This window comes from Artibeus jamaicensis, unplaced genomic scaffold, assembly GCF_021234435.1.
Source record: "Artibeus jamaicensis isolate MK-2021 breed Jamaican fruit bat unplaced genomic scaffold, CSHL_Jam_final contig_240, whole genome shotgun sequence".
NCBI lineage: Eukaryota > Metazoa > Chordata > Mammalia > Chiroptera > Phyllostomidae > Artibeus > Artibeus jamaicensis.
The window spans coordinates 16,064,021-16,091,690 of NW_026521506.1; the positions used below are offsets into that span (position 1 = coordinate 16,064,021).

The following is a 27,670-nucleotide window of genomic DNA, read 5'->3' on the forward strand; positions in this document are numbered from 1 at the left end:
ACATGTTGCCAGTGTAATAGTCCAAAAGGACTTGTCCCCAGCTCAGGTTGCTCCTTTATAATCCACAGCTGAGAAGACACCTTTCATTTTTTAAATAGATTTAAAAAAAAAGAACACAAACATTTGAAAGTCAAATACCAAGTGTGTTTTGTAGCTTTTCAGCCTAAAGATTTGATGAACACTAAGTTTGAGAGGCAAGTCCTTCCCTGCCACTATCTTGTCATGGTCCCATACTGTATGAGCATGTGTGCACTTCATCAGGATGTTTTACTGCGTTTATTGTTTTGTAATTCATTGGCAAGGCATTGTGGTTTGGTGCAAAGAGAACTAGACTTGGAATCAAAAGCCACTTCCTGTCTGGGTGGCTTATTAACTGAGGGTAACCTTAGCATAGTTGGCATAGGATTTCCAGATGGCAGGCATCTTCTCCGCATGAACAAAAATAATCTGCCATTTCTGTAAGCTTTGATGTAAACTACCCTATCCAGTCCAAGGACCTTCCATCCTTTTCCCTTTTCTCACTCTCTTCCCTTGTAAATTTCACAACGTTGTTCTTTTAGCACAGCTGACCCCTATTGGGTGGGACAGGAAGGCAGTCTGATTAAACTAAGTACTTTTGGTACTCGGTCCATTCCATCATTTTAAATTTCACATATTTCTTAGAGCATTGTTTGTGATAACAGACTGTAAGCAACTTTTAAATGTCTGCAAGTAAGGGACTCATTGAATAAATTGTGGTGTATCTATGCAGCTCAATACTGTCTACATGTTACAAAGTAGAAAGTCTCTATGTACTAACATGGAAAGTTCTCTAAAATATGTTAAACAGAAAAGGCAGGGTGTAAGAGTATGTAAAGTATATCACCATTATGTTTTTGAAATGGAAAATTGTTTATAGCTCTCTATTTTTCACATGCCCAGTATCTCTGAAAACATAAGACACTGGTATCATTGGTTACTGATGGAGGGGGCGGGATAGATGTCTGGGCACAGGCAGGAGAGGAAAACTTTGCAGTATATGCTCTTTTGTACCTTTTCAAAACAAACATATTTAAGAAGTAAATCCACACACACAAAAGAATATTCACAGCAGCATTATTCATAATGGCTAAAAAGTAGAAACAACCCATGTCCGTTAACTGATGAATGAATACATAAAATGTGGTATATCCGTACAATGGAATATTATTTGCTATAAAAAGAAATGAAGTGTTGACACACATACAACATGCACAGACCTTGAAAACACTTTGCTAAGTTAAAGAAGCCAGCTGCAAAAGGTCACAGCTTGTATGACCCCATTTATATGAAATGTCCAGAATAAGCAAATCCATCGACATGGAAAATAGATTAGTGATTGCCAGAGGCTGGGGGCAGGGGGTTAGGGGCTGATTACTGAGAGGTCCAAGGTTTCTTTTTCGATAGTGAAAATGTTCTGGACTAACATAGGAGTGATAGTTGCATAACTTTATGAATATACTAAAAACTACTAACATGCCCTGGCTGGTATAGCTCGGTGGATTGAGCACGGGCCTGTGAAACAAAGGGTCACAGGTTCAATTCCCAGTCAGGGAACATGCCTGGGTTGCAGGCCAGGTCCCCGGTGGGGGACACATGAGAGGCAACCACACATTGATGCTTCTCCCCCACTCTTTCTCCTTCCCTTCCCCTCTCTCTAAAAATAAATAAATAAAATATTTTTTAAAACTACTAACTTGTACACTTTAAAGGGTGAATTTTATGTTGTGCAAATTATATTTCAAGTAAAATTAAAACAACTCAGTGAAGTTTTGAACATGGAAACTATAAGAATCACCATGGACATATAAAATGATCAACAGCTTTTTAAAATTTCTACCTAAGAAATAGTTCCATAGTAAGATATTTTACATAGTATCCCTGGTAACCCCAGAGGACTTCATATCCTTTAATGCCTTTCACTAACACTCACCAGTGATCTTTTCATTTTATTGTTAACCCTAATGGATAGAATCGTAGGCAAAACAACCAAATAAAGGAGTTTGAATGATATAGATTGAGATGTTGTGGCTGCAGGCCTTCCCCAAACCCTGCCACTAGGAGAGAAGGCTCTGGGAATTTCAAAGGAACCTCAGAGAAACTTTTGGACCAGTCTGTTCTTTCTCTCCCCACAGCTGATCCCAGAGCTGCCCCATGCCCCTACCCTGCCTCTCTGTGAACTGCCCCTGTTCTCTTCTGTGTGTTGAGCTGAGTGACAGGATTTAAAGAGTCCTTCCTGATAGGGCATTAGGCTGGAGCTTTTGGATGAGATCAGTGGACATGACAATACAGCTTTTCTTCCCCTAGTCACTAACTGTTCCTAGATTCTGGGTCCTTGTGAATTATTGTCCAGCAGGACAATTGCCATTATAGCATATGGCCTGTCTCCAGCTTGGTCAGATACCAGTCTTCTGTAAGTCTTTCCAACTCCAGGTGATTTAACGTTAATGCATCTTGGCATGGGCATGACCACAATGTATCTTTGGTCAGGAGTGCGGTACACAATGCATATTTTTGTTTGCTACACCTGAGACCTTAGTCATCACTCTGCCCACTGAATCTAAGTCTCACAAAGCAACCTTAACTTCACCTGGGCTGCTGAGTCTTCTCTCTAAGTGGCCTAATAAGACAGGGTCTTTCAGATCCACATCCTTGGCATTCATTCAGAATTAACTCACATAATGCAAAACTAAGCTATGTTGTAGCTGGAGCTACTATTCTAATGCTGTACATAGGCTTTTTTTGTTGTTGATCTTTACAGGCCAACTTATGATCAGATGTGTAAACCACGGGTGGCCTGACTCATTAATTAGCCACATCACAGCAAGCTCTTGCTCACTGTTTTGGAAAGTCTAATCATCCATTGGACTCATTGGGTCTTACTTGGTAGGAGGGATCTAGGGAAGAGCCTTCCTTACCCCAAAGCTGAGTAGGTGACCCAGATCTAACAGGTCTTTTATTTGCACTAGAGGATTAAAAGAGCAGTTTTGTTCTCCCTAGGTTTTCATCATCTGTCCATAAAACCTCTTTATCTGTGTAAGATACATAGTGTCTCTTCTGGGCTGTCCTACTGCGAGAGGCTGATTCCTCTGAGTTACTGGGACCTTTAGAATTGCTGTCTGGTGTCCTAAGCATTCTCAGGCCCATAAGCCTTACATGCAGCTGGACTCTTGGCCAAGATCCTGAGTTCTTATCTCTTCTCCACATAACCCTTGTGCTTACTGTGTGCCAGCTACTGTCCTAAGTGTTGCAGATATTTATTACCTTATTTCTCCCAGCAACCCAAATAATAGGGTATTATTGTTATCTCCATTCTACCAGTGATCAAACTGAATCACAAAGAAGTTAAGAAAACTTGCTTGCACACAACCAGTAAGTAGTTGGAGGCAGGATTCGATTTTAGACATTCTGGCTCCAGATTCCTTGACCTTAGCCACTAGCCACTACATGGTATTCCCTTGAAACTTTATTAAAAAATAGATATAACCATATTAAACTCAGGGCAAATTTTATATTATTTGTCTTTGAATAATGTTAGCTGTTCAGATAATCTTATATAAAATTAAGACTTTAATTTATTTCATGGAAATCTTCAAAAAGAGCTCTGATCTAGTCTAAATGATTTTATCTGAATTCCATTGGGTACAATAATCACCCTCACTCTGTTTAGTTTTCAGTAATTTAGACAATCTGGTCTTATTTACACTAGGTACATATTCTCATATTTATTGTTTTTGAGTATCATACTGCTTGGAAATGAAGAAGAGTTGGAAGTTGAGGTAAATATGATGTACTCTTTTCAAAGTGTGATCTTGGTAGCTTCTGCCTCTCTAGCTGCAGACCCCTTGTCGTGTTCTACTTGTTGGACTTCGTGTTCCTGTCATTCTGTTCGTGTACTTGAGGCCTGGCATGGTAAATATATTGCTTGACTTTAAGAACTTCGAAAACAGTCAGTCATGCTGCTTAAGTGTCAGCTGGTTTAGGCGAAATCTCTGCTCCTCCACCAACCTGATCCTGATCTCTCTTGGGTCTCTTTCAACGGCCACTTCCCAGTTATCACAGCTGAAGTTTATGGTCTCTTTGACTTGACTTTTGCTGTAGCATGAGAAAATGTGCAAAGCATTCATCTACAAATCATACAGCTATCCCTTAGCCTTGAAGTCAGTGACACCTCAAGACACCTAGCCTCTGCTAATGATTATCAAAAATCAAGGGACATGAACCCTATTGACTATAAAGCACATTGTTAGATTTTGCACTGTCAGCAGTAAACGGCTTTTGCAGGAAGCAGCTTTGATACGGTGCAAGGAATAGCACCTTGGAAGTATGGACTCTCTGGTTTTAGCCCAGAAGCTGCTGTTAACACAGTGAAGCAAGTTTTCTCTCATATCTGGGTCTTAGTTTTGCTATCTGTAAAATGAGGTGGTTGGACTGGATGGCATCTAAGATCATTTCCCACTCTGTCATTATGTAATCATTATGATGATGGAAGCACCCGCAGACCCCACCCATTATACTCTGTCCTGACTATGCACAGACTAACAGAGGAAACAAGCAAGCTACCTTTCTGGGCAGTGAGCTCACAGCAGACCACACACAAGATCACACTGGCCTTTACTGTGGTCTACCACTGAGTTCTCACATAATAGTGCCTGTCCTCATAAACAGAATATCTGTTCCCACAGAAAGTTACTCATGTTTGCGCTCTCAGCCATGAATCACTGTGGACCAAAACCCTCGTGGATCCTCCTCTGAGTATCTGCTTCGAATCCAGATTGAGACACTGCTCAGGCACACAATTAATGGCCCTCTGGAAAAAGATGGCATATGGAGACCAAGTGAGGCTTTCACCTTGGGTGGTTTCAGACCTCCAGAAGTCTGATTGCCCCTGCTATTAGTCAACCATATTGACTAATAAAATCTAGACTTCTGAATGACACCCAGGTCACTGCTTGATCTCTCTCTTTTCCTGTGTCCCCACTCTTGTTTCTGTGCGCCTTTACCAACCTTTACTCAGAATTTCAGGTCTGTCCCCTGTTTGGGAATTGAAAATATCAATGCATAATTAGGTAACATTAATTCTAGTCCTTTGGTAATTGAAGACAGACTTTATGTTACTAGTGGAGATCTCACACTGGCTCCCACTGGCTCTGCACACTGAGGAAGTGCAGGCAGGGCTCACGAGGCATTGTGATAACACCTCTCCTTAGAGCACTCAATCTTTCTTAGAAGCTTCAAAAATAAAAATATTGAAGCTTATTTGATTTGCTATTTTTCCCTGTTAATGGATATTAATGGACGGGGTAAATCATAGACTACCGTCATGCATGTTTAGCCCTCAAGTATCTATCAGAGGCTTTTAATGTCCACAACAGGTGGGCTTGGTGAATGCCAGGAGTTAGCATGACTGAAAGGGTGTTTTGAGTCATGGCACATGGCAACATGGAAATGAAACAGATATATCACAAGTGGGTGGTAGAAAATAGACTGGGAGAAAATTTTAACACCTACAATATGACAGATTTATCCCTACCAGCTTCTCAGTTTTGTGGCACCTTCATTTTCCCTTGGTCTGAAATTCTGTGTGTTATATATTTCCTCCTAAAACTTGTTGCTCTGTTTCTTTTAGTCTATCATTTTTCTATTTATCTCCTTCTTAAGTGCAACTTTATTGTTTTATCTGAAATCACCACAGTGGCTTACTCTGAAAGACATTTGTTCAGTGTTGTTCTGAAGGTGATTTCGGGTTAGAGGTGCATAAATGTATGTAGGATGTGGTTGGAATAGTTCATACATCTTGGTGAAAGTGTCATAGCAGCATAGGAAGGGGCTGACTTTGAGGATAGGAGACATTTGAAACTGTTACAGATCACGGGATAATGTTCCCAAAAACCAGGTGGCAAAGGCTATGGTGCATGTTGAAATTCTTAATCTCTGTGTGAATATTATAAGGAAACCATCTAAGCCCTGGTTAATTGTGAAATGAACAGGACTTCACTGGACTCAATTTTCAAGGTCCTTGGCAATTTGCAGGGTTCCCTGTTTCACATATCTCACCTCATTTGTAACAGGTCTTCCCCTTTCATAGCGACCCTTTGCTGTGAAATTCAGGGACCCTTTAGGGGGCAAGAACTCCAGCTTTGCTTTCATTTGGATCTTGCACGATGAATTCTTCCCTCTGGTGGTTCTGGTGGGGCTCCCTTGTTTTACTTGTTGATGGGTATGCCCTGAATATTGGCATTTAAGCAGTGACTTTGCAAAATTTGACTTGTCAGTAAGCAAAAGTACTCTTCCCACCCTAAAGATTGACAGGAACATGAGATGGCAAGAGTGCATAGAACAAGAAATACTTAGGAGAGTGTAGCATCAAATCACATCATATCATAGTGCATGACTAGATGCCTAATCTCGTAGTTGGAGTCACTCAGTAAAATTGTTGGCAAAGGGACTAGTAGTCTGACAAAGTTATATTGAGAAAAAACTTGCAGCATATTAACTTGTTAATAGTAGGCATGAGGAGAAGGATAATGTAAAAAAAATGAAGATCAAACCACTGATAAACCCACAAAGACTCCATTCCAGATTGTCATCAGCCTCTGACCATGACTAATGGCCAGAAATTGTCTGAATAAGTTTTAAGTCATTTGGAAATTTCTTCAGTAAATGAAAAATATAGTAAAGGGAGAAGGGTGACCACAAGCCAAGCTGTGAACGAGGAACTCTTGAGGTGTGGGCCAACTAGGTCACCGAATTTGCTGTGTTTGACTCTTAGGTTGCACTACTTTGAACTCTGGAAGTTTGATCCTCCCAGTGGAGTTTCTGAGGTAGAGAGATGGGGATTAGATTGCAGTGCGAGAATCCCCACAAACGTGATTCCACCATAACCTCCCCAGTAGCTCTGTTTCTCTCTTGAGTTGACAACTAGGATTCCATGAAAGGGGTTTAGTTATTCACATCTCAGAAAAAAAGAAAACCTCATTACAAAGCCCCAAGTAAAGTACCACTCTTCCCCCTATCAGTGCTGCCTCCCAAAGTTCCCATTACTTCCCTGATCCACCAGAATCACCACAACAGAGGGATTGTGAGCTCTTTCCCCTCTGATATATTGAATCTGTCCTTTCAGTCCTGCCCCACAGTGGCCCTTACATCCCTTTTTTCTTTTTCGGTGTGAAATTGCCATTGTTGCCATTGTTGTTCTCGTTCATTCAGTCTCCCCTTGTGTCTCATCCAGACAACCGTGATACCATTCCACACTCTCCTTACTTGCAGGCTTTTCCCCCAGGATCCACCTTTCTTATCACCTCCTAATTACCCTGATCTCACTCTTCCCTTGCACCGATTGCAAAAATACCCTTCATGCTCTGGCTTTCCCTTCCTTTGTAGCTGGGTGTGCCACCACTTCCATATCCTATGCTCCTATCCTCACTGGGCTGCATCCTGTTTCTGGAGCAGGTCCTGTGATCTTCTCATACCTTTGTTCACACTGTACCTTTTTCTTGGAATTCCCTCTCCTTTTCAACTTGTTCTAAAGTCTTACCCATTTTTCAGGGACCAGGTCAAATATTATCACATTCATCAAGTCTTCCCTGATCCCCCTCAAAGCTGATACAGTCGTTGCCTGTGATAAATCTTGATACCATTTTATATTTCTTGTAATACTCACTATGCTCTGCCTTTCCTGGCAGTCATTTGTATATTGATCTTGGTACACTTGGAAGGAAGAACTAATCTTAATCTCTGTGAGCAGCAAAATACCCTGCACCACATAGTAAGACATCTGTTCTGAAAGTGTTCACCTTATAAAATACATAAATGGGTATGGTGGTATTATCTGTAGGTGGAGCCCAAGGGTAGGTTAAAATGTAACTGCTAAGTTGTCGGAAGACAAAAATGTGTACATAACCTCTGAAGTAAATGGATCACATGCAAGAGGGAACTTAGGACTTTCGATGCCTAAGACACACTGAAAAGTCTTCCTGGTGTACACTGGACTGTGAAACACTAAAAGGTCTGAAATATGGCCTTCAAACACTGACGAGATTTGTTAATCAAACGCCAGCCAGCTCCACCAACAATATATAAAGGCGCTTTGTAAACAGAACAGTGATTATTAAGGATATTATTAACATCATACTGTTAATGTGTAATGAAGTTGGCTCAGACACTAATGAAACCAGTAATTGTTTGGGCGTGTGCTAAATAACTGTCAAGGTTTCTGAACCACTAATCCAAGACAGGGCAAAATTACCAGCTATTCTTACTGAGAAATTGTGTTTCACCTCACAAAGGGCCTTTTGTGTTTTGGTTTGTGAAAGTTGTGGTTTTGTTATTTGAGGACATGGGCGTGGGAACAAACCTACGAGCAGGCAGTGCTCACGCTTCATCAGGTATTTAGGAAGGCACAGTTAACCTGGGTGAAGTAAATTGTAGGTGCAATGAATGCTGTTGTTATAGGGCCAAGCTCCCAGCTCACACTGAACTTGTGGTAGTTGACTAATTAATTAATGGTCATCGAGTAATGCTCTTGTTTCTGTGTTTTCTCGTGTTTTGGGGCAAAACAGATTCATGTTTATTTGCTCACTTCATAAGGCTGTCACTCTGTCCATATTCTGTTGTTGCTTTTCAAAATGATCAGATGCCTAGTGGAACCACCACACTTGCTAAAAGAATACACCTCTTAATGCTTGGCTTGAAACTACAATCCACTTAAGGGAAAACTATTGGCACTCTTAAGTCTATTGTTCACAGACAGCACTACAAGGAGGGGCATAAAATACCTTGCCTCTATCTAAAAATACACCTCACTGAAACCTGAAATTTGGGGTTTATAAAGGTTAATCATCTAATAAAATAGAGCATTCTCTCGGGGTGAAAAGTTGAGGTTTATTTTAGGGGTGTGGTATTGTTCAGATGGGCCAAGCTCTCTGCCATAATGTAATCGGTCCAGATAAGGAAGAGGCTAGAGAGTTGTGGAGAGCACCATCACTTCTTTTCTTTCCCAGGCTTTTTTTTTTTTTAGGATTATCACACAATTTGCCTTTAACATATCCTGGCTTTTGCCATTTTCCAGATAACTAGGAGTTACTGATAATTTCAGCTGTCTTTTAGATGAACTTTTCACTAAATATTTGAAGAGCATAAGAATTGTGAAGTTCATTCATTTGTCCATGAAGCATGTGTTGCTTCCTCGCTATATGCTGGGGATAGGAAAAGAAGTAAAGTGTATTCCCAGGTGTTACCCTAGTAGGGGAGATAGATAGATGAAGAGGGTTGAAATAAGCAACGTGCACTAGATGAGACAGTGTCTGTAAGGTACTAAGCCAAGGCCTGTTGCAGAGTGAAGGTCGGCTTCGTTCCTTGAACTTCAGTGGCCAAAACCATGTTTAGGGTTCTGGGTAGGATTATATTTTGGTTTTATATGAGGCTTGATTAATACTTTTTGCGTTTAACTCATTTTTTCAACCAATAATTACTGTGGGGAACAAATTGGGGGAGGGGGTAGGAAACTCAAGGTCAGGAAGCATGGTTGCAATTTTAAATAGGAGAGGTCAAGTCACTGAAAAGGTGACTTGGAGTAAAGCCTTGAGGAAATAGAGGAGCAACTGTGAGAGTCTTGGTGGTGATGGAATCAGTCTTGGGACCCCGAGGTGGGTTCTGTCTGGAGGGTGCAGGAGGCCATTGAGACTGGAGTTGAAGGGAGCGAGAGCACAGTGGGTAGGGATGAGACCAGAGAAAGAACAGGGCAGGGGATTATGGGGGGACTTACTGGGTATCCTGAGGACCATAGCTTTTCCTAGAGATTCTTCCTGATGACCAGCCTCCAGCCATCAGTTGTTCTGCTCAGGTGTTACAGCATGATAGGTTGCTGTTTTCCTTTCCATCCGTATTTTTACTTATATTGTCCCTACAATGAAAAGTAAGAGATTTTGTTTGTGGGACAAAGTCTCTGCCTTGTACATAACAGGTGTAGGTGTGTATGTCTGTCCTCCCCTATGCTGTCTGATACTATGGAGATATGTGGCTAGAATTGTTCTTTTTAGTAATTCTGCTAGCCAGGTACCTAACAAGGAGGACATAGATCATACCCTTGATCTCTATATTCATCATGTGTAATTTCTTTTAATTATACTGGTAACATAAGTCTATCTCTTACAGTTCCTTTTATTATTAACAGCACAAAAATGACCCTTCATAGGGCCAAATGCAAGCTCTTTAGGCACATAAAGTGGGTTAACAAGGGTGGCTCAGCGTTAAGCTATGCCAGAGCTGAGTCCAAATTTTATTCCGGTACAGGGGATGACTTTCTATGTGGCCTCTCTAGCTCTGAAGCTAATTTGGATGCTGAGTAGCCCCACAGGTATTTATATGTAGTGTTTGGTATTTTTACTGGGTCCTATTCTTCTCCCTTGGATCACCTAAAATGGTTAAGAATTTTCTAGTGGGATTAAGGTTGTGATCTCTTGGGAGGGGTGGGCCATCTGCTCTTGGTTATTTTTGTGTTAGCTGCTTCCCCTTAAATGTATGTTCACAAATGAGCCACAGCCTTATCAGCTGGGGTCCGGGGAGGACTGGTATAGGTGCTGCTCCTGAACTTGGTGTCTGAGCCATGGCTTCCCATAAGTCAGGTAAATGCTTCATATTCTTTATGTTTTATTGAGAAGTTTGTTAGGACAGTGAATCCATCATTTGTCTAAAGAATATACTTTCTTATTAAATGGCTTTAGTATTATCTAAATAGTAAATAAGAGATAGTTTATCTCTGTTCTGTCCTTGCCTTCTAATACTGTTTCAAAGACAAAAGATTATTCTTACTCAAATAAAATAAGCAGTTTGAGTGTCTTGTTTTTAATATAAATAAACATTTGACTATATTGTACATTTTTCAGGACATCTTATGAAACCGTAAGAAATTATGTGAGGAAACAAGGGGGCTTTTTCAGCTGGAAGGAGGAATATTTATAACTAAGAAAGTCCATAATGACTTACCATAACATATCTTCCCTTTTTGTGAACAATATTTTTAATCTTTCTAAAGAAACAGATATGATCCTTTTGATATAATGCTTAGGTTCTATTAACTGAAAAGGGAGCAAAATTTCAGAACCTGCACCGTCATTACTACAAGAGTCTCCCTCTTGTTTTGTAACCTGATGTTAAGAAAGCCCTTCGTCAGCGTTCAAGACATGGGGGAACAGGGGTCAAAGGACTAAAGGACAGGTGGTCTCCCAAGGCTGCCTGGTTCTCTCTAGTCAGCCTGCTGCCTGTCTCTCCTCTGAAGCCAGGAATTTGTCGTTGCTTTGTTGCCTTCTGACTAAGTAACGGTTCCCTTTCTTGGAAACCAGGCACCCTGTCCTCTCTCCCAGTTTTCAGATTAAGGGACAAAGCAATTATCAGTGGCAGTGGTTTATAAAAATTATTTTTGACAACTCGTGACTGCCTGTTGATATTTAAACAATGGCAGTACTTTTAGAAATGTCTCCTTTAGTGTTTTAAAACAAATGTGCCGCAGTGGAGTTCCCTGCTTTAGTGAATGAATTTGCAGTGTCTTCCTTGTTCAAGAGTTGAAGAGCTGTTTGTTTTTCCCCCACCCCCCAGGATCCATTTTACAAACATGGCACCACATGCCGGAGGTTGTGGTAATCGGCCAACATACACATTCTCTGGGTGAAGGCACACTATTCAGCTGCACCCGTTGTTCCAATGGACCTTGAATGCATGTTAACTGGTAGAGTAACTCCCCATTTTATTTACTAATTGAGTGACAAAACAGGTACATACTGTATTTTAAAAGTGACATAATCATAACACATCCAAACTTGGATTTTAAATTGCACCCAATCCCAATTTTATTCTTGCTTATATAAATCTGAAGGCTATAACTAACTAAATTAGACCAATTAATAGACACCTTTGAGATGAGTTTTTAAATCAGGAATTATTATTTTGTATTGCACTGGGCTTATAGGTCCATGAAAGCAGAAAAAAGAGAAGTCCACATAGAAGGAAAATCCACGTTGCTCTGAAATGGGCTTCATGTGGACAGAATTGGATCAGAATCCATTTTTAGGGACTATCCACATAGTGACAGGACATTCCAAGGACAAGAATTTACACACTTGTTATTGAACACTTATAGTCTGTGAGATGATGTAGATTGAAATATTTTACCCTTTGTCCTTTCAAGCTGAGGACTGGGGTGGGGATGTGGGTGGGAGGGAACTAAGATCATTTGCCATAATGTACAGCCATTAGTTCCCTTCACCAGCAACTGCCCAGTGGGTCACACTGCCGTCCCCCTGTGCTTTATTCTCAGGGCAGGAATACAGAATGAAAAGGTCAGGTGAGAGGGAATAACCAAACTGGATTGCCTTCCTAAAACTGAAAAATGGTAGTCAGAAGATTCGGCTGAGGGTGAAGTTGAACGTTTTGTACTTATAATTACTACCAAGTGACTGACTACCTACTACTTCACCACAACTAGAGAAACTGAAAACACATGTTCTATTGCTGGTGGGTTGGAAGCACTGTTTTCCTATAGGGAAGACAATGTGCTGCACATAATGTGTACAACATTAAGAAAAGCTTCAACTACGGACAAAATAGCACTAGAGTAGAATCTGGTCCAGGTGGAAGTACAATGGCACACAATGTTTTTGTTTAATAATAATCTCTCTCCAACCCACCTGCTACCAGATATAATCTAAATTGTGTTACCTGTTTATTGGCAATCCAAAAAAAGATTTATGTTTTTTTCCCTAAATGCAGTATACAAGTGAAGTTGCTAATAACATTGAATCATTCTGTAAATGTTCTGTTTTTAAGGGAAAAAACCCACTTTTTGATTTTCTATGAAAGACTACTTTTGAGCCATGACTCATGATCTTCATCTCATTCCAGCTACTTAGGTATTTATTCTCAAATGTCTGACGACACCTCCAGGTGCATGAGCATGTCTATTACACAAGTGTCCTATTCATCAACTAAAGCTTCGTTCCATTTAGTGAATGTTCTTAGGAAAGCAATATACCCTTTCTCTTTTGAAGCCAATATTTACACACGGAATGACTAACATACTGGTATGTTGGACTTAGCAATTAAAAGACCAGAAATAACCTGAATTTTTTTCTACTTGGATTGCTGTTCATTGTTTACACTGTATATTGTACCACTCAGGGAAAACACATGGTTAGAAAAATGCAACCTAGTTATAACATTCACTTTTTCCTTAAATATTCTTATTTTGAGCCACTTAGGCACGAGGGAGAAAACAAACATTAGCATGAAATATGTGAAAAATACACATAAGAACACAAGGAAGATGATTGTTGAGTACAAATGGAATCTTTTCTAATGAGAGGTTTATAGTAAAAAAAAAAAGGTTTCAATGTTATATGACTCTGATATGTACATGATTCATGATTAAATCAAAAGCCAAAACTTTTTATTGAGATACTAAGATTTATGTAGGTACCTTATAGCATATTGGATGTAGTTCAGGAATTTTCTGAAAGAGGAAGCTTGTTTATTAAGTGAAGAACGATGTGTCTTTTGAAGTGGGCATAGCATAAAAATCAGGCTACCACTTTGGAATAAATATTAAAAACTTGGTTAGCCAGTCACATTTCCAGCAGCGTTCTAACCTGCTAGGTCTATAATGGACTGTAGGTTAGATGTCAGCACCTTAAGATCACAGGAACTCTCCCCTGGTTTTCTGAAAGAGAAATCTTTGTTGGAAAATGCTTTTAATGAAAGAGGTTTTAGAAGCTTAATGGTGGTGATTTATCTCTGTCTGTCAGTCAGTAGGCATCTACTGTGTGGCTAGTGTATACAAGGCCCTGAATGAGGTCCCTGGGGCTCCTCATGTGTTGGCAAACTTTTCTGTGATGGAGAAACTTCAACGCCACATCCAGATGAGGGCTGCACTGTGAAGTTAAAATTAGAGAGCTGCCGTAGGGCAGAGACAGGCGGGAAGGGAAGCAATGCTGTAATTATATGTATCCAAGTTTTGTTTAATGAACGATGTCATGCCCTTTCCCAGATAACAGCAGCAGGTCAAGGCAAACACAGATCTGGAAGTTTTGAAAGGTTAAAGGCTTCAGATTTCATGTACTTAGAAATTTTTAAAGGGATAAAAATGATTACTTAAGAGATAAACACCTACAATATATGTCTGTCATTCATTAAGATTAAAGAGAGCGCCAAAGAAAAGATAAATGGCACCACCATTTTTCTCTATTTTTATTTCCAACGAAGGGAAAGACAGGAAAGTACAAAGCTTTTCTCTCATCATGAAGTCAGTGCTTAACTGTGGCTCATTTTGGTGGAACCTACAAATCAGGGTATTTGCCGTCTTTTCAAAAACTCTCAGCATTGTCAGTTATAATCTGTTTTCTTGGAGTTATTAAGCTCTTTGAAGCTAAATAGCTAACAAAATATTTTGCTCTTGTACATATTGTTGATATTCTATGCAAAATTTTGACATGGTAACTATCCCATCAGCAGGAATGTATTACTCCAGCTTCGTCATAAGCACACTGCTTGGTTTGAAATAGTTTGGGATGAAATAATCATAAGGTTGGAAAAACACGAGATAAACTAATTTAGGTTGCCCAAAGTTTCGGTTAATTGGATTTATTGCAAGAGAGTACTAAAGTTCATGAATTTGCCATCAACATTGTTAACATGCTTTAAGTTTCCAGCCTGCTTACGTATTAGGCAGAAAAGCCAGCATTCCTGGAAGTGCCTATTTTATCTTGACAAATAAGTGTTTCCACACACAAAGCCTTGAGTCCACTGTGGAAATCAGTTCTAAAACTATGACCCTGGATTCTTCACACAGCAAAAAGAAAAAAAAAACCAATAATATCTGAAGCTAGTACCTCCAAACGCCATTAACCGGAGGTGGATTCATGTAATTTTCCTTTTGCTTGGTTTAAGACCCTGTACTACCAGAATAATAAAGTGATCAGCAGCTTCACTGATTGTGCCTTCATGTCAACACAGTCTGGTACTTCCATGTTCATTGGTGAGCCATGGATTACTTCAATATCTGAATATCTAGAAGACATTAAAATGAGTAGGGCTCAAGGTTTTATTCTATAAATAGACACTTTGGTAAGGGAGGAGGGATTTTCAAATATGGCCCAAGACAATAGTCTTTGAAGGGCTAAACCAGCTGACATTACTAGCCAATGCTGTTTAATCTTAGAGATTCTGATTTCCTGCCAAATGACTTTTAGGAGCCACTGATCATTTAATTTCCTGGTATTTACTGTTACTGGAGATTTATTTGGTTTCTGTACTCACCTCTTTACAAGAAAGTAAATTTTTCTTGAGTTCACAACTTCAGTATAGAAAAGCCAGTAAGACAAAGATTTTACATGACATGTGAAAGACCAGCAAGGATGAATTAAGGAGAGTCCTTTGAAACTTGCTGTCACTGTGACAGGCACATTTTTCTAGGTGCAGAGACTAAAGGTAGTATAAAAGTTGCCCTACATAAACTGCATAGTTCAAGGAGATAGACTCTGGTTTCACCGTGTCTCTACTTTTCATTTCTAATCCAGTTATATAAGGGAACATGTTGTTTTTCTTTCTGGGGAAAAGTAGTAAGAAGTGTTATCTGGTCTGGCTTAATCTCAGAACTCATATACAACTGTCTTGGTCAATTGTCTTTGCCCAAGAATGTCACTTGCTTCAGTCATCAGTTCTGTGGAAGCGAGAGGGCCTGTCTGTGTGCCAGCAAAAACTGGAGCTGGGCGGGCCCAGAGCATGATGCTTGTCGGTGGTCTGGTCCCCTGTTTTGGGGGGCTGGCTTCAGAAAAGGATTCAGTTCTGAGAGACACTTCACCGGCCTTAGCAGAGTCTGAGACACAGGGTGCGGTTTCCTTAGCTCACACACTGCTATTTGGTTGTCTATGGCAACAAGGTCCAAACAACTTGGACATGTGTTTGTATAAAAAAAAAACACTGGGGATGGGACTGAAAGTGGGAGTTTGGGGCCGTTCAGTTAGTGGAAGAGCTGCGGTGAGTACTGGGCAACTGCTCATTGCTTTTCCCTTATTCTTTGTGAATTACGCTGAGGATGTCTGCTAGCACTATAACCATGTTTGGGGGGTAGCTGGAGAAAATAGTCTTCATTCTCATGTTTTCTGAGCAAATTAAATATTTGTTGTTTATTTGCCCATGTAAGTTTCCTTTTCAGGGAGAGAGGAACAAGTTAGCCAATGTTTAAGAAGTTGAGAGCTTTTAGAAACTGGCATTTGGTACCTTTTTTGGTGACAGGATTAACAGAGTGCCTTAGCAATGCTTGTCATTGCAGGTGGGTGGTCTGGGATCAGGTAGGTGGGTGGGGTTCAGGAGGGGCCAAAGGGACTTGTTTGTGTGAAGTCAGTGGGAATGTTTCTTGGAGAATAATCACTTTAACACTTTTTATGAGTAACTCCCACCCAGATTTGACTTTAAGATTTTTATTTTTCCAACAGCAAATGTCCTAAATAGTAGCACTTCATTGACTCTATCTGTCCACACTTGCTTGAACAAAGGGGGATGTAATTTTGGCTCACCACAACATTACACATCACTCCAACAAGTCATTCACGGTTGCAAAACTTGCCGGCTCTGATTGAGAATGCCACTTTAATCAGTCCTCACTTGCTTGATTGGCCAGGTCTCAGAAGTCAGTAAACTACCTTGGACAAAACTCCTTAAGACCCATTCAGGGATATAAAAGGGTTCTGCCAGAGTTAAAGTAAATGTAGACATTTTAAGCAAATGAATAGGAATTACTTGTATGCCTAGTGTCGTGTGGAGTCAGCAGTAAGTCTTTGTTCAGATGAACTGAATTTTACAGACAGGAGGAAAGTGAGGCTTCTGGAGGATGCAATCTCACCCCCCCCTCACTGCACCCCAAAAAAAGTTACGGAGGAAGAACTGGGAGCTGGCAGGGAGATTTCTGGCTCACTGTCTAGAATGCAGCCCTTAAAGCGGAGGGTTCGGGCGCCTCCCTCCTCTACAAACTGCCTGAGCCAGCCAGCCTATGACTGGCCAGGCATCTCTCCCCCAAGCAGCTGCTGCATGCAGACTGTGCCCAAAGCTGTATGTGCCTTTGTGTAGAACAACTCCTTCTCTCTTGCCTGCACCATCACAGCCCTGAACTCGTTCACTTCACTGCTCAGCACCCCTGAGCCACTCAGAGACCCGGTCAGGCCAACACCAGGTCAGATCCTCTTGTCCCCGTCAGTGTCCTGTGAAGCAGCACAGTGAAATAACCCAGCGAGGGTTTCTCCCAAGTCCTCAGGATTTCACTGGCCATTAGCCTTCTAGCCCCTGGGAGCTACCCTCAGGGTTCTTTCTTCCTGAGAGTCTTCGTGAAATATCTGTTGCTTTGGCGCAGCTGTCCCCTGGAGGCCTCTGTGGCGGAGCACACTGGTCTTCCATTGGTCATTTGTTCTACCTGCTTGCTCCCATAGGTCCCTCCAGGTACAAGGTGGGCACCATGGCTGAGAAGTTTGACTGCCACTACTGCAGGGACCCCCTGCAGGGGAAGAAGTACGTGGAGAAGGATGGCCACCACTGCTGCCTGAAGTGCTTTGACAAATTCTGTGCCAACACCTGCGTGGAATGCCGCAAGCCCATTGGTGCAGACTCCAAGGTAACAGTGGGCCCTATGTGGTTTTCCTGTGGCTGACAACAAAAGCTCAATGTCTCCTGAGTTTTCTTCATCACTGCAACCCCCATGTGGCAGGCAGGACAGGCAGTGGCCTGGAGACAAGTGAATGGAGGCTCTGGCCCAGCCACCCTTGTCTCTAGCACTTTTTCCCTTGCTTGTGTTCTGAGCTGTCTCTGTGGGACTTGGACTGGCTGGTTCCAAGGCCCATGCCAGCTCAGTTTGTTGTCCTTTTAGTCTTGTTTCAGGAACTATTAGTCTTCCATCCTGACCTCAGTGTCCTTCATGTTACTAACTAGAGCATTCACCTTGGGACATCCCCAGGTGCACGGAGTGGGGTCATCCCTGTAGTCAGCAATTACACTCCCAGCGCCCCTGTCACTCACAGCAACCCATCCCCTTCTGCTTGGTTTCCAGGAGGTGCACTATAAGAACCGCTATTGGCATGACACCTGCTTCCACTGTGCCAAGTGCCTGCACCCTTTGGCAAACGAGACCTTTGTGTCCAAGGACAACAAGATCCTATGCAACAAGTGTACCACACGGGAGGACTCCCCCAAGTGCAAGGGCTGCTTCAAGCCAATTGTGGCAGGTACTGCTCACACTCACCCCTGGGGTGGTCAGGGAGGAGGCCTCTGGGCACAGATTATGTGGGGCTGCTTGGGACGATGGGGCTAATGCTGCTGTGAGCTGCTCTTAGCTTTTAGCATATATATGCACGCATATATATACATGTATACATGCGTACACATATATGCTCGCACACACGCACACATTCGGAAACTAAAGACCACTGAAGAGAACTGTCTGTGGCAAGAGAAGGAAGTGAAAAAGTATGTAGCACTTTCTCAATTTGGGTAGAGTAAGTGATCAAAGCATGCCTCTTCCTTAGGATGTAACTCTGGGTTAGCCAGTCCCCTACAGAATCTCTTAAGTCCACAAAGGGTGTGGGAGTGGGGACTCAGGCGTCTCCTCCTCAAACATTATAGCTGGGGTCCCTCCAGACAGATCTGGGTTGGCACACTCACAGGTAGGCCATTGTTGAGAACTTCCCCTCGCCCCACTGGGTAGGCTCATCAGAAGCGTGAGGCCAGTAACTGCAGGGCCTGCATTCCCTCACCTCTGGAGGGCCCAGGGTGGGAGCTGAGTGGATGCAGCCCCCTGCAGAGCACTGTCAGTGGGGCTATCCAATTGCTTCCCCCCGCAGGAGATCAGAACGTGGAGTACAAGAAGACCGTCTGGCACAAAGACTGTTTTACCTGCAGCAACTGCAAGCAAGTCATCGGGACTGGAAGCTTCTTCCCTAAAGGGGAGGACTTCTACTGCGTGACTTGCCATGAGACCAAATTTGCCAAGCATTGCGTGAAGTGCAACAAGGTACGTTGTCCAGGGAGTTCTGCATGGACTGTTGTTTCTAGAAGCGTTTGACAGTTGACAGAGCACTTGCACACACACTATCCCATTCCATCCCCACGACAGCCCTGTGACGTGGGAATTATTATGCTCATTTTACAGATGAGGAGACTGGTAGTAGAAAGCAGTGGCTGGGCCAATTCAGGCTGTCCTGAAAGCTGCTCCGCATGGAAGCACGGGTAGCCCTGGCTCTAGAGGCCCTGCCTCTGCCACCTTGTTGCTGTGTAACCTTGCACAGAGGCTCGCCTTCTCTGAGCCTCGGTGTCTTCATTTGTAACTTGGGGATAATAATAGCACCTGCCTCCCATGGCCATTGTGGTGATTAAATGAGATATTGTAGACCAGAGCGCCCAGCACAGTGCCTGGCACATAGTAGGCATTCAACAAAATGGTTGTTGAATCTGAATCCGGTGCTACACTCCCTGGTCTAGGCCATCACATCTGGAGGAATCACTTACCAGGATCAGCCCTGGCATGCCGAGTGCTTTGTGTGTGTTACCTGCTCTAAGAAGCTGGCTGGGCAGCGTTTCACCGCTGTGGAGGACCAGTATTACTGCGTGGATTGCTACAAGAACTTTGTGGCCAAGAAGTGTGCTGGATGCAAGAACCCCATCACTGGTAGGCTAAAGAGTCCTTGCTAAGTCGGCCAGGCTAGGTTTTGCGCATGGTAACCATCTCTCATTTTTCTACTTTGTCAGTTTCATCCACAAAGGCCCCCAAAGAATGCCCCTGCCCCTTGCCATTGTGGTCCCAAAGAGTTTAAGAGTTTGAATTCTCCCCCAGGCCAGGTTAGCGTTTGCAATACAGAACATTTCCTGACTGCTGCTGACTAAAGATGCTGTGCTGCGAAGTTCACGAGCCTGAGACCCACACCCATGCCATGGGCAGGCACTGCACGTGGGGTTCTGTGGGGGAGGGGGAGAATGGGATGAAGCTGGGTAGAGGCCAGGGGGAGGGGAGGGAGGCTGAAGAGCTGTAGGCTGGGATCCTAACATCCCATAGCTGAGGGCTAGCTCAGAGGTGCCTGTGGGCAGCTGTGTTGCGATCAGAAGCCGAGCTAATCACTTCATTCCTCATCTTGCGCCGCGATCCACGTGCCCTGGGCCCTTTTCCCCCGCCTCCACCGTTCCCATCACCCCGGGGAGCCTTGAAATGTACATTTGAGAAGACTTTTGCCATCCTCAGGGAAAAGGACTGTGTCAAGAGTGAGCCACCCAGTCTCTAAAGCTAGGAAGCCCCCAGTGTGCCACGGGAAACGCTTGCCTCTCACCCTGTTTCCCAGCGCCAACCTCCGGGGCAGGCATCCGGGTGGAGAGAGGACTTGTCCCTCATGGGTGGTGGTTCTTTATAGAAAAAATCGAAGCTTAGCAGCTCCTCGAGGCCCGGTAAGTGCACACCCCACGAACAGCCCAAGTTTGCCTCCTGGTGGCCACTTTGATGCCATGGCCCTGACCTAAATCAAAGAAACTGGTTATGCTGGGAGGTTGGTGCAAGCGTCACAGGGCGATTGCAGTGGCATGGGAATGTGGGTTCTTTACATCAGAGAAGCCCTTGGCTGAGCTCTGGCATCTTCTCAGGTCCTTGAGAACCGTAGCGCGGTCACAGTGGCATGGTGTGGGGGACAGATCGCGGTGGAGAGGGGTGGCCTGGGGGCCGGGCAGAAGCTGCCCCTGCGTGCTTGTTGGCTGTGTAAATGGGCAAGGCAGTGGTGTATCTCTCACCTGTATTCACTGAGCTGTCTCTTTTGTTCTCTTTTGTGTTTTCCACAGGGTTTGGTAAAGGCTCCAGTGTGGTGGCCTATGAAGGACAATCCTGGCACGACTACTGCTTCCACTGCAAAAAGTGCTCCGTGAATTTGGCCAACAAGCGCTTTGTTTTCCATCAGGAACAAGTGTATTGCCCCGACTGTGCCAAAAAGCTGTAAAGTGACAGGGGCTCCTGTCCTGTAAAATGGAATTGAATCTTGTTCTTTGTGTCCTCACCCTCTGCCCTACACCATCCATAGGGAAAGAGTGGCCTTTCACTTCTTCAAAGTTGTTCCTTCTGTCTTTTCTCCCATTTTACAGTATTACTCAAGTAAGGGCACACAGTGATCATACTAGGATGTAGCAAAAAGTAACTCCTCAGCAAAGTTGATTTTGCAATGGCTGCAGTTAAAAAATGAACACTTAGATAGATCGACTCTTCTGCATGTTTATCATAGAGCAGAAAAGTGCTAACCATTTAGCTGCTTAGTGATGTAAGCGAGAAGCCTAAGAGATAAAGCTCCCGCTGAGGTGCCCTTTGTGACTCAGCTGGGACCCACTGTCATCACACGACACAGAGTTGCAGCGGCTGCTCCAACTCGCTGCTCACCCTCTTTTGTGAGCAGAAAGAGAACTTACTGAAATGCATGGTTTAACTTCCTCATCTAAACCTTCCTTCTGTTCTTTTGTGCTTTTGATTGACTAATACAAATTTCTAGAAATTAATATTTGAACTTAGCTGTGATTCTAAACTGACCTTTTACCTGTACTAATATTTTGAGTTCCCTGTGTGCTGTGTTTTCTGAGCGTTCCTACTGCCAAGCATGGAACACGCAGGTGATTTGGAAAGTGTAGGCAGATCTGAGAAAACGAGCCTCAGGAATATCGTCACCGTGAATACTTCTGGAAGCTTAACAAAACTAACCCACCTGTCGTTTTTCTCTTTTTAACAATATTTTGTTTTAATATTAATAGCAACATGGTTTATGGGTTTGGAGACTTGCATGAAAATATTTTAGCCCGCTCAAATGTTCCTGCAGTTTTGAAATCATCCCACAAAAGTAACCATAACACTCTAGAGGGGTAGGTGAGCAGGTGCGGGGACTGTCATTGACACACAGATGTGACATTTCCAAACAGCTGAGTTGAAACCCTTGTAACATAGTTGTTGTCTGCTCTTTGTCTCTGTGTTAAAGAGGCCAGCCAATGCCCCCTCTCTTGTGATTTTTAGGACTGTTCCTCAAGAGCTTAGCTGAGTCTCTGGGGGAGTGAGGAGGTCGCCGTCCTCACAGGCAGATTTCCCTGTATTGCTTACCTGAGAGGCAGGAGCACCTACTTACTGTATTCTAGCTACATTGTTATATTACATAGTAGAATGAGACGATAACAAAAGTGAACATGTAATGACAATACATATTAACATTCTCTTAGCAGTGGTTAGAGAAGCCGATGCCCCATTTCTACATTTTGTCATTAGCTATTATTATCTAATGTTTCAGTGTATCCTTAAAGAAATAAAGCAGCATATAAATAACTTGCCTCCTGTCTTTTCATTCTGCCAGGTGGAATTGCTATAAGGTGATACTGATGCACAGACCTGAATGACTTACTTCAAGAATGTAGTTCAATGCGACTGCACAGATTACAAACAAAACAAAACTATAACAGCATTTGGATCTAATTAAAAACAACAAAAACCCATTCTGACTCAAAACAGCATTTCCCAGATGCTCTCATCCCTTAAAGGAGGCAGATTTATTGTGTTTGGCTGGGGAATGGGGGTGGGAAGGGAATTGTGGCTGAAGCATGCCATAGAGAAATCATGAAGATCCCTATTTTGTTGGCTACCCTTCCCCTGTGCCCTCTAGAGCCCCAGACTCGAGGACCAACACTGCTATGTCCTCAACTGCTGCCCTCCATGGTTGGGTATTCAGAAGAATCTCATGCCCCATTGTGGACAGTATTTATTTGGCAAGCTGCTCATATGGGCCCAAGGACTTCAGTTAGGGGTGGGGGCCAGAGGTTGCAGCTTCAACATCATTGCTAACACCTGGTGCTCCTGTTCTTGAACCCTTCAACCTGCTCACCCCTGTATGATTGTTGCAGGGCGGCAGTGCAGGTCAGGTGAAACAGGTGTGCTGCGCCATCCCACATGATAGAAGGGTCACCAGGCCATAAGGGCACCTAGTCAAACTATATTTCAGCTAAAGACAGACTTGGAAAGAGAGGGACATAGTCTTTGATGAGCCTTAGGCCCAGGGAAATAAAAGCAAAGGGCATTGGATTGCAGTGTGTTAGAAGGGAATCAGGACCTGTCAGAAACCACGAGCATTTTTATGAATGGGGAATATCCCCTTGTGTTTCCCTGGAATAATGAGCAACCCTTAAAACAATGACAAGTCTTATCTGCTCTCCCTGGCAAGGGATGGAGGCCAGAGGGGCAAGCCTTGGACAGAGGGACGACCTCCCCACACCATTCACTCAAGATGGACACCGGTTTACATGCTCTCCATAGGGAAAGACTATGACACCCTCTACCTCTGCTTGCTTCACTTCAGCAAACCCTGGACCGTCTATCATCCAGTGGCAAATGTCCTCTAACCATACATTCTTCCCTTCCTGGTCCTCCTGCTTTCACTGAGATTATTCCTTGCCTTTCAGTCCATGGTCCCAGGTTCTTCTCTCAGCCCCTCCCAGCCCTTACTTCCCTCCCACTTCCATCCGTATCTGCCCTAGATTCAATGGTGTATCACTTCAACCATTCTTACCCCCCACCCCCTCAATCATGTTATACTTTTCCTGCCCTTTTCAGTTGGCCTGCAAAACCCCAGCCCACACCAGGGCCCAAAAGCTCTGCTGAGAAAAGCCCACACAGTTACAGCTGCAGCCACCAGTATTGCATGAACTGCTGGCCCTCAACCCTGGGACTCCATTCCACCATTTCCTCCACATCCCTAACAGACTTCCTCTACCACTTTCCGCACCCAGGAAATACCCATGGGAGTCAATCTCTGGCTATTGCATGCCATGATGCCTCCTCTTAACACTTGAGCATATTTAGAAGTAAAAACACCTCATAGACATTATCGTGAACCCTTACAGCCAACACTGTACTCTTGACCCCACCCCAATTTCTAGATGAGAAAACACATTCAGGGAGGTTATGAGGTTTGCCTAAGGTCACACAGTAAGTCTCAAATCACCCCACTCGGCACACATGTAGCCCATCCCTTATTCACACTGCATTGTCATGGAAATAGTGAGCTCCTTTAGGGCAGGGACTGACACATCACAAGAAAACTATCATGCTCACTGCTCAGTACTTCATGTTGAGTGAAAACCACAAGACTAAGGAGGGAGGGGAAGTTTCAGGTAACAAATTTTCAGCAGAAAAACCTGTATCCCTCCAAATTAAGGGGAGCAGGATATCAAGAACATACCTACTTGTGGTTAACAGGGTGGGTTCTGGAGCCCAACTGCCAGGATTCAAATCCTGGCTGCCTTCCTGTTTTCTGGCTATGAGCCCTTGAGTCAGCTATTTAACCTCCCTGGACATTTTTTTCCTTGCCTGTAAAATGAAATGTAGAATTCGTACATTGGCCCTGGCTGGTGTGGCTCAGTGGATTGAGAACTGGCCTGTGAGTCAAAGGGTCGCCAGTTCAATTCCCAATCAGGGCACATGCCTGGGTTGTGGGCCAAGTCACCAGTAGGGAGGCACATGAGAGGCCACCACACAGTTTTGCTCCCTCTCTCCTTCCCTTCCCCTCTCTAAAATAAGATCTTGAAAGAATTCCTACATTGCAGAATCACATGCAGATTTCAGAATAACACAAATGCTGACCAGGGTGACTGACACCCAGTAAAAGCAGTCAATAAACTTTAGCAATTAGTGGTAACTTGGTACTTAATTTGTTCAGGAATTCATGACAAGTGCTGAAACTGACAAATATCGAATGATGAAGCATCTTCTCTTGTGGGGCAGCATCATGACTCATACAAATTGTAGCAAGCGCAATGACTTCCGTGCAAGTCCAAGTGCTGAAACATTTTTTTGTCAAAATGCGACAAGTAAAGGAGTTCACAAGTTCTGAAGCTGACAAGTACCAAGTTATGACTATATCATGTACATCAGCAAAGAAAGTGTATGAACTACCATGCAAAGCACAGGACACTGTGCCCAGTCTCTATGCAGTATGGGGTGCTGGCTTTAGATTCAGACAAGACAGGTTTGAATCAGTTCTTTTTCTAGCTGAGTGATCTTGAACAAATGCCAGTCTCCACGAATCTCAATGTCCTCCTAGGTAAAAATGAATACACATACCTCATAGGATTTTTGTGAGGGTTTAAATCAAGTGAGAGCCTATCAAGCACCTGGCATACAGTACGTGCAAACTTAACTAGTTACTATAACATTGTTGAGAAAGTTATTAGACACACCCTTCTGGAAACACTGGAACTGGATTGGTGGAGAGGCTGAGGCAGACTCTGGGGGTCCGCTTCACCAGTCCCAGCCTGGGGGCACTGCAAGTAACACAGGGAATTGACCCACGATAAAATGTGAATCTGCCTCCTGGTTTTTGCTTCTTGACACTTAGCTACTGTTTTATTAGTCCCAATCCCCAGCTCTTGCCATAATGAGTTAATTGACTCCTCAGGGTCCTTAGAGATGGTAGTGTGGTCTCCATCACTTGCCAAACAAGAGTGCTCAGCAGATTCATAATATAAGCAGTCACAGGTACTGCCACCTTGGCTAAGGTTCAGATCGTCAGATCCATGTCTAGTGGCCCTCATATTATTCCATACTACACGTCAGTGGTGGCCTGGGATTGGAGCCTTTAAGAGAATTCATTCCAGTGCTTATGACATAGGTAGAAGAAATGTGCTTAGCCTCAGAATCTACTGCTAAGGCCAGGAACGTGTTCCTCAGAGGAGAGGATAGCAAGAAACTATCCAGAGAGGAAGGGAAACTGGAGACAACCAATGTGTCCCCTACAAGGTTCAAGAGCACCAGCCTCCAAAAAAAGGGAGAAGCTAGATCGGTGTCCATCACTTTGCAGCTATAAACAGGGTGCTTTGACCATGTTTCAAGTTGTGTGCACACCAGGGGGCTTCCTGGTTCAACACTTCCAAAAGAATGTAATGCTAAGTGGAGAATGGCTGCCACTATTCTCATAAACACCTCCCCTTATCAAAAAAAAAAAACTGCTGAAGTAGAACATGTTTCAAGATTGGAAACTCAATCTTTATAGGCAGGTCAGAACACTGATTTTGCCGTGCACAATAAATGATGTCATGAAGAGATGGGTATATGAGAGTCCGATCACTGCCTGAGCACACACTTGAACTTTAAAAGGCAAATGTGCTTTCCTCACCCATTTCAAGCACCAAAAATGAGGTTTAAAAGGGCTAGGAGAGACCTGGCGGTGTAGTTCAGTGGATTGAGCACAGGCCTGCAAACCAAACAACCACGGTTCAAAATTCCCAGTCAGGGCACATGATGTCTGGGTTGCAGGCCAGTTCCCAGCAGGGGATGCACGAGAGGCAACCATACACTGATATTTCTCTCCCTCTCTCCTTTCCTTCCCCTCTAAAGATAAATAAATAAAATTCTTTTTAAAAGGGGGGCTGAGGGGAGGACTGGGGAATGACTGTGTAAAGGGTCTCGGGTTTCTTTGCAGGACGATGAAAATGTTCTGCAGTTAGATAGTGCTGAGAGCTGCAAAACTCTGTGAACGTACTGAATGGTAACTTATGTGAATTTCATCCCAGTAAAAAGAAAGGTACTTTAATCACTGCCCTCAAGTTTAAGTCAGAACCATCCAGGGGAAGAGTAACAAACACCGACACAGGTACAGGAAGACCAGAGTTTTAAAATTCACATCTTAATGTCCCACATCTGGAACTGTCAAATCACCAACTAGCTGAAGAGGAGCATGAGGGGATTTGATTATTACTTATTGACACTGCTAGTTGCCTGTGCTCACGGCTTAGTCAACAATTGGTGTCACAGTACATTTTGTGTTATTATAATGAAAACAAAACTTAGCTTTGTCTGCAAAGTTTATTTCACAGAGCACACATTTATATGGAGGTATAACAGTAATTCAACACATGATGCACAGAAAACTCTCAGAACCATCATTAGGATGATTGTCTCTGCCTTCTTTGTAAAAGAACTAGTGTATAAAAATAGTTTTTAAATCTAAGGCACCAAGCTCTAACCTGTAACAAAGGTATAGTACTCTGAATAACAAAAAGAGTAAGAAAGAATAACTACTTCCATTTACTAATCCAACACTGGTGACTAGAAAACAACGTGGGCCTGCTTTGGACTATTTGTGACTCACCCCAAAACTCACTAGCATTACGACAACTAATCTGCATTTAGGTTTTAGTCAATGGTTTGAATCAGGACTCCATGCATTTTGGTAAACATATATCCTGTGTGTGTGTGTGTGTGCATGCATGTGTATGTCTATGTGCCTAGCTATCACAAGGACTGAATAATGCACGTCTCCTGTATTTACTTGCAGCCAATGGCTATAGAAAGGCAAGCAAATTTTGGTCCCACATCCCATGCCAGAATGTATACTGAAGGGCAGGACTGGAGAGCATAAACTGAAAAACATTATATACCGTAAACATACCCCACCACACAACAACCAAATACTGCCTTATGTACACAATACAAATAATACACATTTCTGTAGATAAACCTCAATAGGTACTTCAAAAGGAAATACTGACAAGAACACAAAAGATGCTAATTGTTCCAAGATCACGCTCTCTAGGACTCCCATCATTTAGAGATATCAGTGCTTGTGTA

General features: G+C 43.1%; 1 protein-coding gene across 7 annotated transcripts in view; it reads left to right on the top strand.

The window, feature by feature from the left end:
- FHL1 (four and a half LIM domains 1) overlaps positions 1-22,378 on the top strand; it is a 66,301-nt gene extending 43,923 nt beyond the window's left edge. For 3 of the 7 annotated variants that reach the window (XM_037142220.2, XM_037142219.2, XM_037142221.2), the window contains exons 3-8: positions 17,490-17,671; positions 18,104-18,278; positions 18,894-19,063; positions 19,531-19,717; positions 20,285-20,484; positions 20,869-22,378. In XM_037142220.2, coding sequence (XP_036998115.1) covers positions 17,516-17,671; positions 18,104-18,278; positions 18,894-19,063; positions 19,531-19,717; positions 20,285-20,484; positions 20,869-20,952 — 972 coding nt within the window. In that variant the 5' untranslated portion in view covers positions 17,490-17,515 and the 3' untranslated portion in view covers positions 20,953-22,378. Of the gene's footprint in view, positions 1-10,534; positions 10,644-16,015; positions 16,045-17,161; positions 17,237-17,489; positions 17,672-18,103; positions 18,279-18,893; positions 19,064-19,530; positions 19,718-20,284; positions 20,485-20,868 lie in introns of those variants that run through there. The other 4 variants (XM_037142218.2, XM_037142223.2, XM_037142222.2 and 1 more) reach the window with 4 other exon arrangements.
- The last annotated feature ends 5,292 nt before the right edge of the window (positions 22,379-27,670 follow it).